Source organism: Phoxinus phoxinus, assembly GCF_949152265.1.
Source record: "Phoxinus phoxinus genome assembly, chromosome: 2".
Classification (NCBI taxonomy): Eukaryota; Metazoa; Chordata; class Actinopteri; order Cypriniformes; family Leuciscidae; genus Phoxinus; species Phoxinus phoxinus.
This window is the reverse complement of record NC_136877.1, coordinates 27378204-27395061: the sequence shown is the minus strand read 5'-3', so window position 1 is coordinate 27395061 and position 16858 is coordinate 27378204. Positions and strand designations below refer to the sequence as shown.

The following is a 16858-nucleotide window of genomic DNA, read 5'->3' as shown; positions in this document are numbered from 1 at the left end:
TAATATACTCTTCTATCACTGAAGCAGATAGAAATCGTCTTGGTCTGGAGCAAGGTTTACGTAATGTAACATGAAAATAAGTGGGGCATTGTGAAATCTGCCCCAATGGCTCAAAATTAGAGAGTGCTGCAGTTCCATTTTTCACCACAGATTTACATTGGAAAATGGTGGGGTGCTGTAGAGCAGGGGAGGGCTCAGGCACCCGCTGCCCCGCTTACCGTAGTACCATAATATATGGCTGTCAACGCCATTGTTATATTTTATTATATCCTGCTCACTTTACGAATTAAAACAATCTAGAAAATAAAAACAAATAAAAAATATGCATATGTTCATCTGACTCGATTACTTTAAAGTAATGTTGTTATCCTAAATTGATGAAGTAGGCACTTTGAGCAGAGGAGGGGACTAAAAATACTTACCTAAATACTGAATATTGATTTAAAATGCCAATTAACCAACCAACCTATCTGGATTAGATAAACCAAATGCTAGATAAAATCATCTACAATGTGATTAACAGCTCATAGTAAAGGAGATGTATCTTACCCGGTCAAGATGTATCAGAACACTAGCTATGGAGTCGAGGAAGCTTGGCAGCTGGTAGACATTGTCATCCTCCCGGTCAGACTCAGTCAGGTACATCTGCTTGCACCGTTGAATGAGCTCTGTATACATCAGATCTACATCCCGAGGGCACACCACCTTACACGGCTAAAGGCAAACAAACACAAAACACAGTCAGAAAAACTCCATCCATTTAGCCTGAAATAGAAACAATTACATTAGTGCAAAATGAAAAATAATCAGATCAAATAGAACCAGCAATATTAAACAGATATATTTTGATGATAATAAAAAAAACTGGACTTGCTGTGAGATTAATTACAGTAATTACAGTTTAGACTATTCTTATTATTCTAATAAAATGTCCAGATACCAACCGCAGCAAACAGGCCATATCCTCTGATAGCAATGGACAATTCTTTATTAGTGGATTCCATGGTCCTGATGATCGCACAGAACTTCTGCATGAAGAACTTCAGCTTGCTTTTGTGCAACTCGATGTTTTCTGCCACAAGAGTGGCCACCTTTACAGCAATGAGAGGAAAAGTTTGAAAAGATCGTGGTCATCATAACAAAGTTGAACATCTCTCTCAACATCTCTCTTAAAAAATAATAATAATTTGAAACTATTTATACATTGAATAATCAATAAATAGAAAATACCTGTTTTAGGAAAGACTCTAGTGCTGTGTAACTACTCTTTTTCAGCTCTCCATTTATATGTCCACAAAGTTTGGACATGACATCAAAGATAGACATGTAATGATCCATGAGACGGTTGCCGAACTGGCTTGAGTGCTTAGCAAACAATTTGAGACCGGCTGTCAAGAGTAAAAAAAGACAAGGAATAAGTTCAACATTGGCAGTATGGTATGAAAATACATGTTGATATCTAATCCCACTTACCAAAGATGACTGCATATCGTTTAATATCAGTCTATAGAGACATAAGGAAGGAAGAAGTGCATTTATTGGGAGCTCTTAATGGAAAATGTGACTGAGATGCACATGTACAGTACTACACAAAAGGGTAAAATAACAATTTAGCTTTAAATTGTATTGCCAAGTTAACACTCTTAATTAATCCTACCTGTGGACAAATCGCCTTTAGCGCATATTCAAAGATTTCTTTTGATGTAACCGGGTCTGTTTAAAGCAAAACAGGGAGCATATTCGTTTAATTAGGTTAAGACCAGTGCAGGACAGTAAATTTACACAAACACACACCCACCTTCTTCCATTGATTTGGTGAAGTTCACCATCAGAGCGGTGATTCCTTTCAGGCAGCCAGCAACAACAGGAAGTTTGGGCTCCTTTGTAGTAGATGTCATCTGAAAACCATTGATTTAGCACTTGGCAATTTTATACATGCACATAAGAGCACATATTCATATGCGGATGGGACGCCTTTACCTGTCCTTTCAGTTCACCCAGGTAGGCCTTGTAGAGTTTTTCAGAGTTGTTGACCATCTCACTGGGGTGCACTTCACCCAGCACTCCAAGAAGTTCATAAATGCAACCCAGCACTGTTGGTAGTCAATTTGATGTTTCAATAATGCATATGTGGTAACGTGTTTGTTTGTATTCTGACACGCAATCATAATCAGACATCTGAAGATAACTATTGGTGGCAATGGCAATATATTTTGGCTACATAACAAAATGTTAACAGACACAATAACAGCCTAATGTTTTTATGATTTCTTTACTTGCCTGTATCAGGTATCTTATTCTTCTGACATAACTCTCCATAAAATTTGTTGAACATATCCCCAACTTTGAGATCCTGGGTGATGCTGGAGTCTTTCGTGAGATACAGTATCTAGAGAGATTTTTGAAATGTGTTAACATGGTTTGTCTGTGAATATAAAAATGTAATTAGCACAGACATGTTCACAATTCTCTTACGCCAAGTAAGAGTTAAAAAGTGAGAATAAGCTAAATGTTACTTTGTATTGTGATATTCAAAGGAAATTGTTCTCCTTGCAGATGTCAAGTCAGTTGGCTACCAGTCTCAAGTGAGTTTTTAAATGACTTACAGTAAGTGCAAGTGGCCATGTCTGGGTATCAGCATACACTAGGTCAACAGTGTGTATAAAAAACTCACTTTGATTAGGAGATCTAAAGCAGGGCTTCTGCACTTTGCAGCTTTGTCCTTTGTGTAGACAACCATACAAATGTCCTATCCATGCAGAGAGAGGAAAAAATACTCAGATGTGCCAAAATACAGCAAATTAGTGGTACAAAGCAGGTGACATATATAATTAGTCATCTTAAAAATACTCATTAAAATGTGATGCCAAACCAGAAAGAAATTTGCTGAATGCTGAAGGTACCTTGAGGTCGACAGCATAGTTCTTCTCCCATCCTCGGACAGTGACTGACATTCTCTGTAGAAATGCCCCTAAGAAATTGAGAATCTCCACTCTTGTATCACGCAGCTGTGGATAAACGTATGATCAATATCTTTGTAATAATTTTATGATTAATAATACATATATAATTATTAGAATTTGCCCATAAACACCTCTCACCGTTTCATTAGAGAGAGACTTTCGGAGAAAGCTGAGCAATCCCTCTTCCTTTGCAAAAAGCAAAGATGTCTGTAAAACTGAAAGTGAAATGCATTAGAACATATTTCAAGATGAATTGTCATCAGGATAATTAAAAAGGCAGGCTTGGTCATCGGGGTTGGCCTTGAACCACTTGAGGTGGCAGTTGAAAAGAGAATGATGACCAAACTGATGACTATCATGGGCAACACATAATATATCACCCTCTACATTAAATGTTTATTGGCATGCAGAGCACCCTCAGCTATAGGATGGTCCTTCCTATAAAAGGGGTGCAAAAGGGAGCATTATGGAAGTTCACTTGTGCTTTCTGCCATAAGACTGAACAATCTATCACCTATGTTCAGAGTTACCAATGACTGCACTGTGAGCTTGTTGGCGGACTAAATATTTCATTGCAGATATCATTCTCATCCCTTGCCTGAACAAATACACACATAATCTTCTTAATTTATAAGTGTGGTACAGTTGTTTATTTTTGTCTGGGTGCTCTTGCACTTTAATTTCCCCTTTAAAATATCTAGCTATCTGTACATCTATCTATTTTTAATAGTGAGTTTATAAGCATACATTATTTATTTTGTTGAACAATAGGATAGAGTTTATGTGCATGCAGCTATTCATCCTTAATTAACCTGGATAACATTAGGATTTACAAATCTGTCAGTCTGCTCCATGTGCCACTGCAATCTGATTCTGTATAAGTATCAAATATAGGCATAAAAGTAATGAATAAAAACATTTTGTTTTTGCATTTTGTGTAAACACAACGCAATGCTTTTTGCATGAAAAAGTTCTTACCCAGTTCATTGTGATTTTTAGTTATCATGCATTCCTGCCCCAAGTCTCCAATAATGTCATGGCAGACTATAGCAGCATTCCTGTCCTCTGTCTCTCCAAGTAATGAATGAAGCTTTAAGAGATAACCCTGAATCCCTCCAACAGTAGAAGTATCGGAAGACATCATTTATCTCTGTTGCTTACATCAGAGATGATTAAACGTTGACAGCTCATGTAAATAATGTGAGTTTGCTTCAGGGCGGCAAAACAGAACAACACAAACACATGCGACGCGTTCACTTCCTGCTTGAGCATCACGTCACTCTGGAGGAACAAACTTCTATCACCCGCTGGATGTCGCTGTTTGATACCCCGAGTGGTTGTCTGGCAAAATATGTGACAAACAAATCCAGCATTTCGCAAACAAACTCGATCTGCTTTGCAAAGGAAAACTCGACTCGCAAACAAACAGAGAGCAATGTTCAAATACAAAGGTCAATTTGAGTGTTAACAGCTGTTAACACCAATATTGTGTTTTACAAATATAAATAAGTAAGCCTAGATAATATTGAACAAATAAAACCATCCTTCAAATTGCATGTAACCTTTGAACAAATACCAAATCTAGTTTGCGAGTCGAGTTTTCCTTTGCAAAGCAGATCGAGTTTGTTAATTAGATTTTATTTTATATTTCATATTATTGTTATTGATGACAGGCCTACTGGTAGAAACTTGTAGACAGGTAGTTTTTTTATTAGGCTACTATGACCAGAAAGGGCACATTTTTGAGTCAAATTGGCAATGCAGTGTATAATAAATAATTTGGTAAAGTGGCCTGGTAAGTCTGGGTATTTAAAAAATCTTCCTGATATTTAGAAATGAATATGGACAGTACAGTAGGCTACAAGAGCAATATCCAATTTTCGCAGATGGATGAATATTATAATTTAATTGGAATAAATGTATGAAATTGACACAAAAGATGATGCATGCAAATAATTATAAAGGTAAAAATGCCAATAAAAGGTAAAAAAATCTATTTAAACTTATTGGGAAAAAAAAGATTTTTTCTGTAAAATATTAATTATTTCTGTAACTGCTGTGAACTGACCACCACACAGAATATGAAGAATACTAAAAACTATTAAGAGTCAGCTGTCCACAGCAGTCCTAAACCTGCCAAGGTACCAGTACAATAACACACTCAGCTAAATATTGTCTAATTATTTTTATCGATAAAATCCCAGAAAATATAGATAATTTTTTGTCAATATCGCACTCCAATGAAGAATATTTTGGTCAATTTAGTCAGCTTTTTCATTGAACCAAAGAGAAACTTTGAGAGGAAGGATATGGCACTATGGTCTCTCCATACACTAATAACATTAGTAAGGCTTTCATGTACACATATCCTTGCAAGTACAATTTTGCCTGTATTATTGGTGTCCCCTTCAAAAATGGCTCTTGAGAAATTTTAAGTTTATTGTCCCCCCCAACATTTAGATGAAATTTATGCCCCTGCCTCATCCCTATGGGCTCGAGCAAGCGTGCACTGTCAGTAACTGTCAACATAGTCAGAAACGCAAGGAATGTGCAGAGAAATAGCGTGAAAAAAAGAAACAGGCCCTTCAAGCAGACGCTGTAAAATGTGTCAAAATAACAGATATGTTTTCTGCAGCAGCAGGACCTTCAAGGAGAGATATGAGTAGAGCCTGCGGTAAGCAGAACGTTACTTTCAAAACACTACGCATTATTTCCACATCTGCATAGTTGACGATTACCGCATTTTACTAGAATTGTAGTTTGTAAACCATGTTTTCCGCCAAAATAAAAGCTTGATGCAATTTGTCAAATTAAAAGATCATGTATTATCTCTTTCAAGCATAGAAATTACAAAACTAATTATGAAATCTTCCTTTATTTGTCAGTGCTTTTTATTTTTTATTACAATATATGGGTATTACTGTCATGGGACTGAGACACAATATCACATCTAAACGAGGTTTGAGTTTTCCTTTGTTCAATTTGCACACTGAATATTGGAGCTCTTCATTTTGAACTCGCAAATTGCAGTAGCCTATAAGAGTGGAGTAGGCTAGGCTATAGTACAATTGTATTAATAAATGGCAATTTTACAATTTTGGAGTTATTTATTTAACTCTCACTCATTACATGGCATTAGTGGTTTTAAGGAATAGGAGTTGGTATAGGCTACATATTCAAGGGCGTGCAAATATGGGTGGTGTTTTTGATCATATGGGCCAGTCTGGGCCAAAATGCCAGGGCCGTTTTTTTGTCCCAGTCCAGCCCTGCCATTCATTCACCATACCTAGATTGGCATGGTTTTATTTCAGTTAGCCTAATAGCTGGTTTGATTTGCATTGAGAGATAATCTTATGGAAAGTACCCCATGCCAATCTCTAGGTATGGTGAAGGGTGTGTGATGATGTGGGGCTACTTTAATCTAAAGGCCAAGGGAACTTTATCAGGATGCATAGGATTCTGGATCCATGAAATAACTGGCCTTTAAAAATAAAATCTGCCTGCCTCTATGGGAATTTAACATAGGGGTGTACAACTTACTCCCTGAACATTTATTTATTTACGATATTCATTCACAAAGAAAATTGGTGTCATTAAATGTTGGATTTTTATTAATTTTTATTTTATTATGTTTAAATTAAGGCATTAAGATCAATTTCCAAAAGATGATTTTTTTTTTTGTATTCCTCTTTTTAGTCAACTTTAGCATGGGTGTATTCACTTATGCTTAGCACTGTATAGGCTACTTTGACTTTCAATGGAGCACAATTCTTTCTGATACAAATCGAATTAGAGGACCAGAGCTAACGGTTATATTATAAATTTTCCCTTTCATTTAAATTGTAGCTATTCTTTAATAATGTGACTCATCATCTCCCCTCTCCTTGTAATCATGTATTTAATTTGACATTTGATGGCCTGAATCTTGACGTTATCATTCGTGGTTGATGACGTGTCTCCCACCACCCCTCGGCCTGAATGAGCACCACGATGACGAGTGCAGGAGCGGGATCGGGATGGGATGGGATAACGGGAACCGCGCGGACAAACAATTGCTGTGCTGTCTGTCAGAGCGACTCTCAGCTGCAGTAGGACTCGTGTACACGTGGAACTCTTGTGCGCGTGCTGCTTGTTTCCCTGGGTCCGTTTGGTTTTAACGCATTGAATCTTCCTCTCGAGCACATCCGTAGGTAGGACTTGATACGTGCCCGACGATGATGGAGACGTTTACAGCAAAGCCAATAAAGTAATGTCGCGACTGTTTTGTATTTGTCAACAAATCATGTGAAGAGACGCAGGAATTAATCCACATTTGAGAGCATTTTCTTCGGATTAGTGTGATTTTGGGGAAATGTGGTGGCTGCTAATGTTGTTCAGCTTCAGTGTGCAAGCAAAGCAGCTAAGTTACGCTAGATAGTGAGCGGAGGATTTTTTTATTGAATGTACTTTATCGTTGATTGTCTATCGAACCGCGGATTCTCTCCAAAAGACTAAAACAACTTAACTTACATGCTAATATCCTGAACTAACGTTATATCATATTTCAGTCCACGGTCAACTGTGCATCTTGGTTGCGGCTGCAAATGGTGTCGACTGGTAGCGATCTAACATTTTGTGCATCACCAGTGGAGGTGATTCCTCATCTAATAATGTAGAAGTCATTCTCAAATAATGTATTCATACATGCAGCTCACGCATATCGCTTGCAGGAGGATGTCCGGCTAGGTCAGTCACAGTGGACTATTTTATTGGAGGGAGTGGTAGTGCCTCGGTTTTGCATATTTGGATGTTATATTATAAAGTCCTGGTGTTAGTCATTTGAATGTAAAGAGGCAGGTGCTCCTCCTTTTGTTTGCGCTGCCTAACTTGACATCTTCATCGCCCATTAATCTGATTGTGAAGACATCAACACTGACTGGACTAGTCATGCTATAATCATATAGTGTCAGGAATTCAAATACTTCCCTTTACAGAATCGCTGTGAAATGCCTCTACTGTAATCAAGACTTTGCTGTTACTTGAACTGCTCTCCAAGGAGACCTATCGAGACTTGGCATCCATTGACTGGTCTGGCTTGCAGAAGACTGCCTACTCCACCATGCGCCTGTCTCCTTTCCTGGCTGTTTTCCGGCCTGCTCTGCCCCTCATCCTGGGCCTCTCTTTAGGCTGTAGCCTCAGTCTCCTGATGGTGTCCTGGACGCAGGGGGACACCGATGAGGCTTGTGGAGATGAACTGGGAAATGGGAGACTCATACACAGTGGTCATATCAGGGATCTCCAGGATGGCCAAGATGGGGATGGGAATGAGGACTTCCAACCTCGCATTGTGCCCTATCACAAGGACCCCAACAAACCACACAAGAAAGTTCTCAGGTGAGTCCTCAAATGTCAGTTCAGGTTAGTTTTGTTTAATTTCTCAGATTAGACTGAAATCTCTGTTATAAAAGGTTATTTTAGTTGATATACGTATAAATCATTAACAAATTAGACTATGGCCTTCTGTTCTTATACCTAATGTAAAATGGATCTAAAATAATTTATTATTATTATTATTCATTTTGCAAACACTTATGAGTGTTGCAATCCAAAATTATTTAAAATTTAATTTAGCTCATGTTAGCATCAGTAGTTATTATAGAAATATGACTTGTGTTTGACTTGACAGTAAGTAGTAAGGTCTCAGGCAAGTATTTTTCACATCTCCTCTGTGCTTCTCTCAAAGCTGAATTCTTCACCACTTTGTGAAGCCGCTGACATAGAATCTCTTATTATTATTATTCAAACACTGGTGGATGCATATACAGGGCAGCCATGCCATTACCCTTAGAAATAGTAAAAATGTTACAGGTTAAATTATGAACAGTTCAAAATTCAAAAACAGAATTCAAGAATAAAAAAAAAAGAAAAAGTCTGGACTGAAATAACAGTTAAATTAGATAAGATAAAAGAATAAGAAAGGGCCTGTTTTTTTTTTCCCATCCCAAAAAATAAAATAAAATATTGGCAACAATTTAGATCACAAAACAACTTAGCATAAATAGAAGGGCATTAATAAAATGTAATGCATTAAAAAAAGATTTTGGATACTGGTTATTGGGCATGTCAGCTGATCTCCACAATTGTCTTTACTTTTACATGTCAGGACTTCTATTAGAGTAGCAACGTCCTGTTTAAAATGTTTTGGAGTGGAGCACATTCTACCTTTTCCATTATGAGGAAATCTTATTGTAAAAACCTTAATGTAAAATGTTACCAATTTAAAAATAAAATAGTAATATGCAGCATTTAAAGTAGACATTTTATTGTTACATTTAATACAACAAAGTGAGTTTCAGTTGGTGCCGGTGACATTATCCTCATGTCACCAGTAACATATTACAGCTTTATAAATAATTATGGTGACAATATGGTGCCATAGCAGAGGCAAAGGTCATTAAAGCAGTTCACTTAAGAGATCATAGTAGATATCCCTCATTTGTCTCACTCAGCTGTGTAATTGGCTTAGATCTCTATCCCAATACTCTTGGCCAAAACCTTTTCAGAGACTATATATATTTATATATAATTGAGCAGCACAACCGTTTGAAACATTGATAATATTAATAATAAGAAATGTTTCTTGAGCACCAAATCAGCATATTAGGGTATGTTTACATGACAACGCTGTACTAAAAATGAAAAAGTTTTCCTCTGTTTTTTTCGCAAACTGACAACAACGTTGTCCCCGTTCACATAGATCCACGAAAACGTCTAAAATCGCTGTATTATGCATGCCAGACGGGTAGTTGCCGATGTCACTTTGTAAAGAAATATAGACTGAACATGCATTACACAACACGCATGCACATGACGTCACCGTTTTCACAAATTTGCATTTTTGTAGTTTATACAGAGACAAATCAGACAATAACAGTTTTGTTTTCAAAAACTTGCACTTTGAAACCTGTTTTTAAAAGTTCAGCACCCCAAAACGCTGTTGTCTTTTAAATAAATGGCCGAAATGCATAAAGTTTTCCGTTTTTAGTTGAAAACGGTGTTGTGTAAACTACAACACCTTAAAATGATTTCAGAAAGATTGTGTCACCCTGAAGACTAAAAATTCAGCTTTGTTATCACAGGAATAAACTACATTTTAAAATATAGTAAAATTGTTAGTTATTAGTTATTTTAAAAGGTAATCATATTTCAAAATATTACTGTTTTTACTGTATTTTGAATCAAATAAATGCAGGCTTTTTGAGCACAAGACACTTCTATCAAAAACAAAAAAAAACATAACGACAAACTTTTGAACAGTAGTGTATATTTATATTAAAATGAAACTGTTCAGTTTCACATTTTGTTTGTTTGCCACAGGACTCGCTACATCCACACAGAGCTGGGCATCCGAGAACGGCTCCTGGTGGGCATCCTGAGCTCACGCGCCACTCTGAACACGCTAGGGGTGGCAGTCAATAAAACGGTAGCTCACCATTTTCACCGTACCTTCTTTTTCACTGGCCTACGGAGTGCAAAGGCACCGCACGGCATGGCTGTAGTTGCTCATGGTGATGATCGACCCGTCTGGCTGATGTATGAAACTATACGGCACCTTCACCAACACCACGGCAATGAATATGACTGGTTTTACCTTGCACAAGATGATACGTACACTCAAGCTGAAAGGGTCATGGAGCTGGTTAATCATCTTAGTGCGGGACAGGATATGTACATGGGACGAGCAGAGGAGTTTATCGGGGGTGAAGAACGTGCCCGATATTGCCATGGTGGATATGGGTATCTGTTGTCACGTAGCCTGCTAGCCCGACTGCAGCCCCACCTGGACTCTTGTCGAAATGACATCCTTAGCGTCAGGCCAGATGAGTGGCTTGGTCGCTGCATCATCGATTACCTGGGTCTTAGCTGTGTGGAGAACCATCAGGTGGGGGAGAGCTTTTTAAATCAATGTAAATGAAAAGCTAAAATCACTTGGTGTATAAAACTGTGATTGTTTGAGCCTTTTGTCAGAGTAACCACAGTGTAATTTGCTCCTCCTGAACTTAAACATCATGATCTCATAGTGAAAAGAAAGTAAATATTGTTTTGTGCTTGGTCATTTGCAATGGCTTATTTTCTTTATTAATCTAGACCAAGGGTGGGGAACGTTGGTCCAGGAGGGCCACTGTCCTGCAGAGTTAAGCTCCAACCCTGAAAAAAACTCACCTGATTGTAGGCTTAGTGACCCTGAAGACATTGATTAGCTTGTTCAGGTGTGTTTGATTAGGGTTGCAACTAAACTCTGCAAGAGAGTTGCCCTCCAGGACCAACGTTCCCCACCCCTGATCTAGACCAAAACAATGCACTGAAGGATTAAGAATTAACACCTGGATTATGATCAGTGCTGTTGTGATCTTTTAAATGATGTAGGAGATGACCTACCGTTACTTTGAGCTGCAGAAGAACGTGGACCCTGAGCGCGAGGACAGTGCACAGTTTAAAGGCGCCTTCACCGTCCACCCCGTCTCTGAACCTTTCCTGATGTATCGTTTACACAAACGCTACAACCAGATTGAACTGGACTGGACCTATGCTCAAATTCAGCAGTTACAGGTATGTTACTGTACCTCATCTTAGAAGATCATTTTTCTCATTTTCATAAGCTACTAATTTCTAGCCAGCTGGTTAAGTTCCCAGTTGTGACCCTTAGGCACGTGCAAAAACCTGATCCAGAATCAGCACCTTTAGTTTAAGAATGTAATATGACCCTGTCATGCATCTTGACTAACCTGTATTTTGTTGAGACCTGCACAATTTAGCATTTTATTAAATGCATGCTGTATTTGGATGTGATATGTCTCTGTTAGCTCCATCAAGATTAACTAAATGACTTTTTGACCAAATACATAATGCCAAGGTCAAGTGTAGTCGGTTAATGTGTGTACATGCTGGTCGAAGCCATGCTACAATCACATTATCTATGTATATTAGTAATTTATTAGTATTAGCAAATATTTTAGATTTCAGACTAAATCATTTAAAAAAGATGAATCAATATTTTAGTCCAAATTAAATTGCACTGAATGTAATCTTTTAGATGCTTAGCTTTGACACAGTCTTTCATGTCTGTGCAAATATGCTGTATAAGTAATCGGGCAAGGTTTACGCATCACATAACAGCAAGAAATGACCTTGAAATTAATTATCTCCGCTTTTTCCACTGCCTTTAGATTGGATAGGATGACTTTGTCTTTAAGTCAAGGAGAAAACTTGCCTTTCTGCATAATACATGAAGCGATTGATAGACATAATGTGCCTAAAGCAAATAAATAACTTGTTCCTTTTACCAGTTTAACATTATTACTGCTCCTTACAATGACTTGTTCTGTTGTTTTGGCCACAGAACCAGATCAATAACATAAGTGAGCTCACTCCAGAGGGCAAAGCCGGAGCCACGTGGCCCATCGGAATCAACCCACCCTTTCGACCCAAAACCCGCTTTGAGGTGATCAACTGGGAATACTTCACTGAAGAGCACATTTATTCATGTGCTGACAGCTCTCCGAAGTGTGAGCTTCGAGGTGCGGACCGGGCAGATGTAAATTCAGTCCTGGAGACCGCAGTGGGCCGCCTGAACGAGCGTTATCAGCCCCAGTTGCGCTTCCGTAAGCGGCGTCTGCTGAACGGGTACCGACGCTTCGATCCCACACGAGGCATGGAGTATGTGCTGGATTTGGCCCTGGAAGCTTTTACGCAGAAGGGTCACAGTCAGGTCATTGCCAAACGGGTGAGTCTGCTGAAGCCGCTCAGTGCTGTCGAGATCATCCCTATGCCATATGTGACAGAAGCAACACGAGTACAGGTCATCCTCCCTGTGACGGCACACGATCAAGACTTTGTGGGTAACTTCCTTGACATGTATGTCATGAATGCTCTGGATACCCATGACAATGCTCTGCTCACCTTCTTGTTTGTATATGACCCCTTCGATGCCCAGCGAGTCAGCCAGACAGACGTCTTTGCCGGTGTCAAAGCCATGATTGGTGAGGTAGAGAAACGTTACGGTGATGTAAAGATTCCTTGGATTAGTGTAAAGACTGAAGTTCCCTCACAGGTCAAGCTGATGGACATCATCTCCAAGAAGCACCCAGTCGACACCTTGTTCTTCCTGGCCAGCGTATGGACTGAGGTCAACGCCGACTTTCTCAACCGCTGCCGTATGAACGCCATCAGCAATTGGCAGGTCTTCTTCCCAATCCACTTTCAAGAGTACAGTCCCGCTCTGGTCTACCGCGACCAACAACCTTCTGCCGCTTCATCGTTTGCATCCGAGGCGCTGCGCGATGGCCACTTTGACCGCCACGTCTTTGAAGAAGCCTGCTTCTACAATGCAGATTACATGGCTGCCCGCACAAAGATGGCGGCTGACATCTTGGACAATGATGAATTGCTTGAGAGCATGGACGTCTACGAGATCTTTGTACGTTACTCTGGGTTGCACGTGTTTCGGGCTGTCGAGCCAGCGCTAGTTCAGAAGTATGTACACAGGGAATGTAACCCGCGGTTCAGTGAGGACATCTATCACCGCTGCGTTCTCAGTAACCTCGAGGGGCTGGCCTCTCGATCACACCTAGCAATGGCTTTGTTTGAACAGGAGCAGGCTAACAGCACCTGAACTGACTACTACTGCAACATTAAGATGGATTCAACTTTATGATTCTCATTTAGGTGGCCTTAAATGACCTACTGATATTGATCGAGTGAATTTCACCCTGATGCTGTGAACTTCTCTGCAAAGTTCATCCAGTGACTCAACTCAATTAAACACAGTGAAGTTACCTTGTTAAAGGGATAGTTAACATAAAAATGAAAATTCTGTCATCATTCACTCACCCTCATGTCATTCTTTCTTCTTCGGATCATAAAAATATATTTTTAAGAATGTCTTTGTTGTCCATACAATGAATGTCAAAGGTGACCAATTCATCAAAATTCACTTCTTTCACACTTCTTTTGTGATCTGCAGGAAGAAAAGAATGTAATTCAGGTTTTAACCTACTTTAAGTTGAGCAAACAATGACCGAACTTCCATTTTCTGGGTGAACAATCCCTGTAAGGATCTACATATGGTGGAATTAACTCTTTCAAAACTCTTTAAATAAAACCTGAGAAATAGGGTTCACCTCGTTTACATAACTACCGATGACTGAATGCAGGAACCTTACGTTAGGAAGTGAAATGCATAAGGAACTCATTGATCTTTTACTATATGTATATGTCAGACTTCTGATGGTTAGAAGAGGTTCTAGTCTCAGCTATGGAAGTAACTTGAGCCATCTTTCTTCCTTCAGATATATGATTGTATGACCTTCAAACAGAATGCTGAATATTTCAGGATTGAATAAACAAATTATCTGTGAAACCTGATTATGAGTCATGACTATGATGCAACCCAACTTTTTTTTTTTTTTTTTACCTGCCGATTGCCATGTCATGTGACCATTAACAACATCAGAGAACCATGAACTTGATTTTATTATTTATTTGTATTATTATAAACTTAATTGTATTATTGACATAACTTTTTAACTTAAAATCTCGGGTTACTTCTACATGTTAGGTCAAAAATGTTAGACTGACAAAAAAGTTGCATGTGAATTTATATATTTGAATGTGTTTTGAAAGACAAACGTATGGAGCCCCTAAAGAGACCTTTGCACAAATAAAAATGTACAGATTTTCATGTTTCATACGAGATGTATCTCGTGAGCGGAAGTATTTCTATTTTTTGCAAAGGTCCCTTTAGGGGCTCCGTAATGCCTTCTAAAGACATAGTAAAACATGGTTAAATGGCTCAAATTAGTTCAAATAATAATGTGTTTGTCAGGAGCTTTAAGATGTTGCAATGTTGAGAAAATGCATCTTAAAGATGAAATGATTTCTGTAAATCCAGTGATCAAAAGCTGTGGGTCTCTCAGTTTTCAGTGATGGACACATGAGACTGGTCTGTGTTTGCAAAATACACAAACCTGGAAGACCTTCTGAACGTATACAAGCAGCAGTAGGCTTTTTTATAAAGGAAAATTTAACCCTCAAGCCGTATTCACATTACAGCTCTTAATTCCGTGTTCGTGGACAAATCTGGGCACAGAGGTCTCATGTGTGATCCACATTTTTTTTTTTAAATAGATGTTATATTACTGTCTTTGATAAAATAAAATCTCTCAATTTATGGTGTTTTTTATATTTGAATGTATTTACCTCTTAAAGTACCACATTTTCTATGTAAATAATGCTTATTTTTATTATATATATAATATTTATTTTAACTTCAGTAAAAAATCATTCCAGTTAGTTCAGACAGCCAAAACTGGCTGTTTCAAACTTTGGTGATATCTGGAGTCTTATGTTGGTATAAAATTACTAAAAAAAGGCATAATATAAATAGCCACTAGACGGCTGCATATAGGCTGAACTCTATAAACCACTGTTATAACGAATTTAACCTCAAATTAAAATTGTAATTAAAAAAATTAACTGTGTTAGGTGAGAGACTATACAAAGATGCCAAAATATGTAATATATTAATACATATATTACATATATATTACATATATTAATATTAATCATATATAATTAATTAGGCATAGATCATTTATTTCAAACAAAAAACATCAAATTGCAATAACTCAAACTAATTAAACAGGTAAGAATAAACATAACAATAAAGTAAAAATAAAAAAGTAAGTGTTAGGTAAGAATAAACAGGTAAGAACAAACAATAATCATAGTTATAATGTTTACATGCACTTGTGCGCATGTGTGTGCGCGTGCATAGGTGGTTAAATGGAACATTAAAAAAAGGTCAGTCATTGGCTCGTTCAATTCTTTGTTTTTGTATGTGTGAGTGACTTTATTTCAAAAACAAAAACCTGTTATAGGCTCATTGAATGCTTTGTTTGTGTGTGTGAGTGTGAGTGTTTGCCACATTGAGAATGTTATACAGGATCACCCCTTCATTTGTGTGTAAGCCCTATGTATGATATGCATTGTGTTGGATCTATTTATTTTTATTTGACAAAAAAAAAAAAAATGCTGTTTTTCCCATTCATTCCAATGGGTGCCCATTTTTGTCTACGAAAGCGAGATTAAGGAGGGAGATTTTTTCCACCCACTTAACATTGTAGAATCGAGTCTATTTTTGTGTGTGTGTTCATGTGGCAAACTTAGCAAAAGTAGCCTAGCCAAGTCTTGTACCGCTCAGATTAAGGAAAGTATAAAAAAGAAAAGAAAAAATATTTTGTCCACACTTATGGCAAGCCTCAACCGACTAGTATCTATTTTCATGCTACTAGTATTTAGATACTAGTATCTTCCATTAAGTACTACTTATTCATTAGCTACTAGTGCCTATTCTTTAGACACTAGTGCTTATTCTTTAGGTACTAGTACCTTCTTAACCCTTTAAGCAGCACACCCCCTTTTTTTTAAATAGACATGAAAATGCACATTCCGAACTCAAATGGTTGTAATTCAAGAATGCTTTGGAATATAGATGTAAGATTGGTCTTGTTTTAAAGAAGACATTTGGCATATTTTTGTAGAAGTTAAATAAATTAAGGAAGTTAAACATAAAAAAAAGTTATTGAAGTTTGAGTTTATGAAAATGTACAATGTTAAAAATTGATTTATTCATATTTTATATATAATATATATTTGCAAAACCTGGAGGACTCTAAAAATGCAAAAAAAAAATCAAAGCCAAAAATCTGAACAAGTTGTGTTTCAAGTAAGCTTTCAGTAAGATTTTGTTTGGGCGCAGTACCAAACTTTTTCACTAGTTGACATCACTGCCCATATAAGGGCGCCTCCATTTCCATATGTTGTTTGAGTGATCTGAAACATTATTTTTACAATTG

The 16858-nt window shown here is 37.7% G+C and overlaps 2 protein-coding genes across 3 annotated transcripts in view; one reads left to right on the top strand and one right to left on the bottom strand.

Moving 5' to 3' along the window:
- Nucleotides 1-4246, bottom strand: part of prkdc (protein kinase, DNA-activated, catalytic subunit) — a 36995-nt gene extending 32749 nt beyond the window's left edge. Inside the window, exons 1-12 of the mRNA XM_079605445.1 lie at nucleotides 3942-4246; nucleotides 3102-3178; nucleotides 2904-3008; nucleotides 2675-2749; nucleotides 2281-2389; nucleotides 1981-2093; nucleotides 1799-1898; nucleotides 1658-1713; nucleotides 1474-1504; nucleotides 1231-1388; nucleotides 945-1091; nucleotides 550-714 (exon numbers count right to left, since the gene is read on the bottom strand). Coding sequence (XP_079461571.1) covers nucleotides 550-714; nucleotides 945-1091; nucleotides 1231-1388; nucleotides 1474-1504; nucleotides 1658-1713; nucleotides 1799-1898; nucleotides 1981-2093; nucleotides 2281-2389; nucleotides 2675-2749; nucleotides 2904-3008; nucleotides 3102-3178; nucleotides 3942-4107 — 1302 coding nt within the window. The 5' untranslated portion in view covers nucleotides 4108-4246. The remainder of the gene's footprint in view (nucleotides 1-549; nucleotides 715-944; nucleotides 1092-1230; nucleotides 1389-1473; nucleotides 1505-1657; nucleotides 1714-1798; nucleotides 1899-1980; nucleotides 2094-2280; nucleotides 2390-2674; nucleotides 2750-2903; nucleotides 3009-3101; nucleotides 3179-3941) is intronic.
- Nucleotides 4247-6890: 2644 nt separating this feature from the next.
- chpf2 (chondroitin polymerizing factor 2) lies at nucleotides 6891-14366 on the top strand. Of its 2 annotated transcripts, XM_079639302.1 has the most exons (5): nucleotides 6891-7153; nucleotides 7937-8336; nucleotides 10320-10884; nucleotides 11370-11552; nucleotides 12343-14366. In XM_079639302.1, the coding sequence occupies exons 2-5, from the start codon at nucleotides 8062-8064 to the stop codon at nucleotides 13612-13614; spliced, it is 2295 nt and encodes a 764-aa protein (XP_079495428.1). In that variant the 5' UTR covers nucleotides 6891-7153; nucleotides 7937-8061; the 3' UTR covers nucleotides 13615-14366. The 2 variants fall into 2 exon arrangements, with proteins under 2 accessions (XP_079495428.1, XP_079495427.1); XM_079639301.1 differs by having other exon boundaries at nucleotides 6891-8336.
- The last annotated feature ends 2492 nt before the right edge of the window (nucleotides 14367-16858 follow it).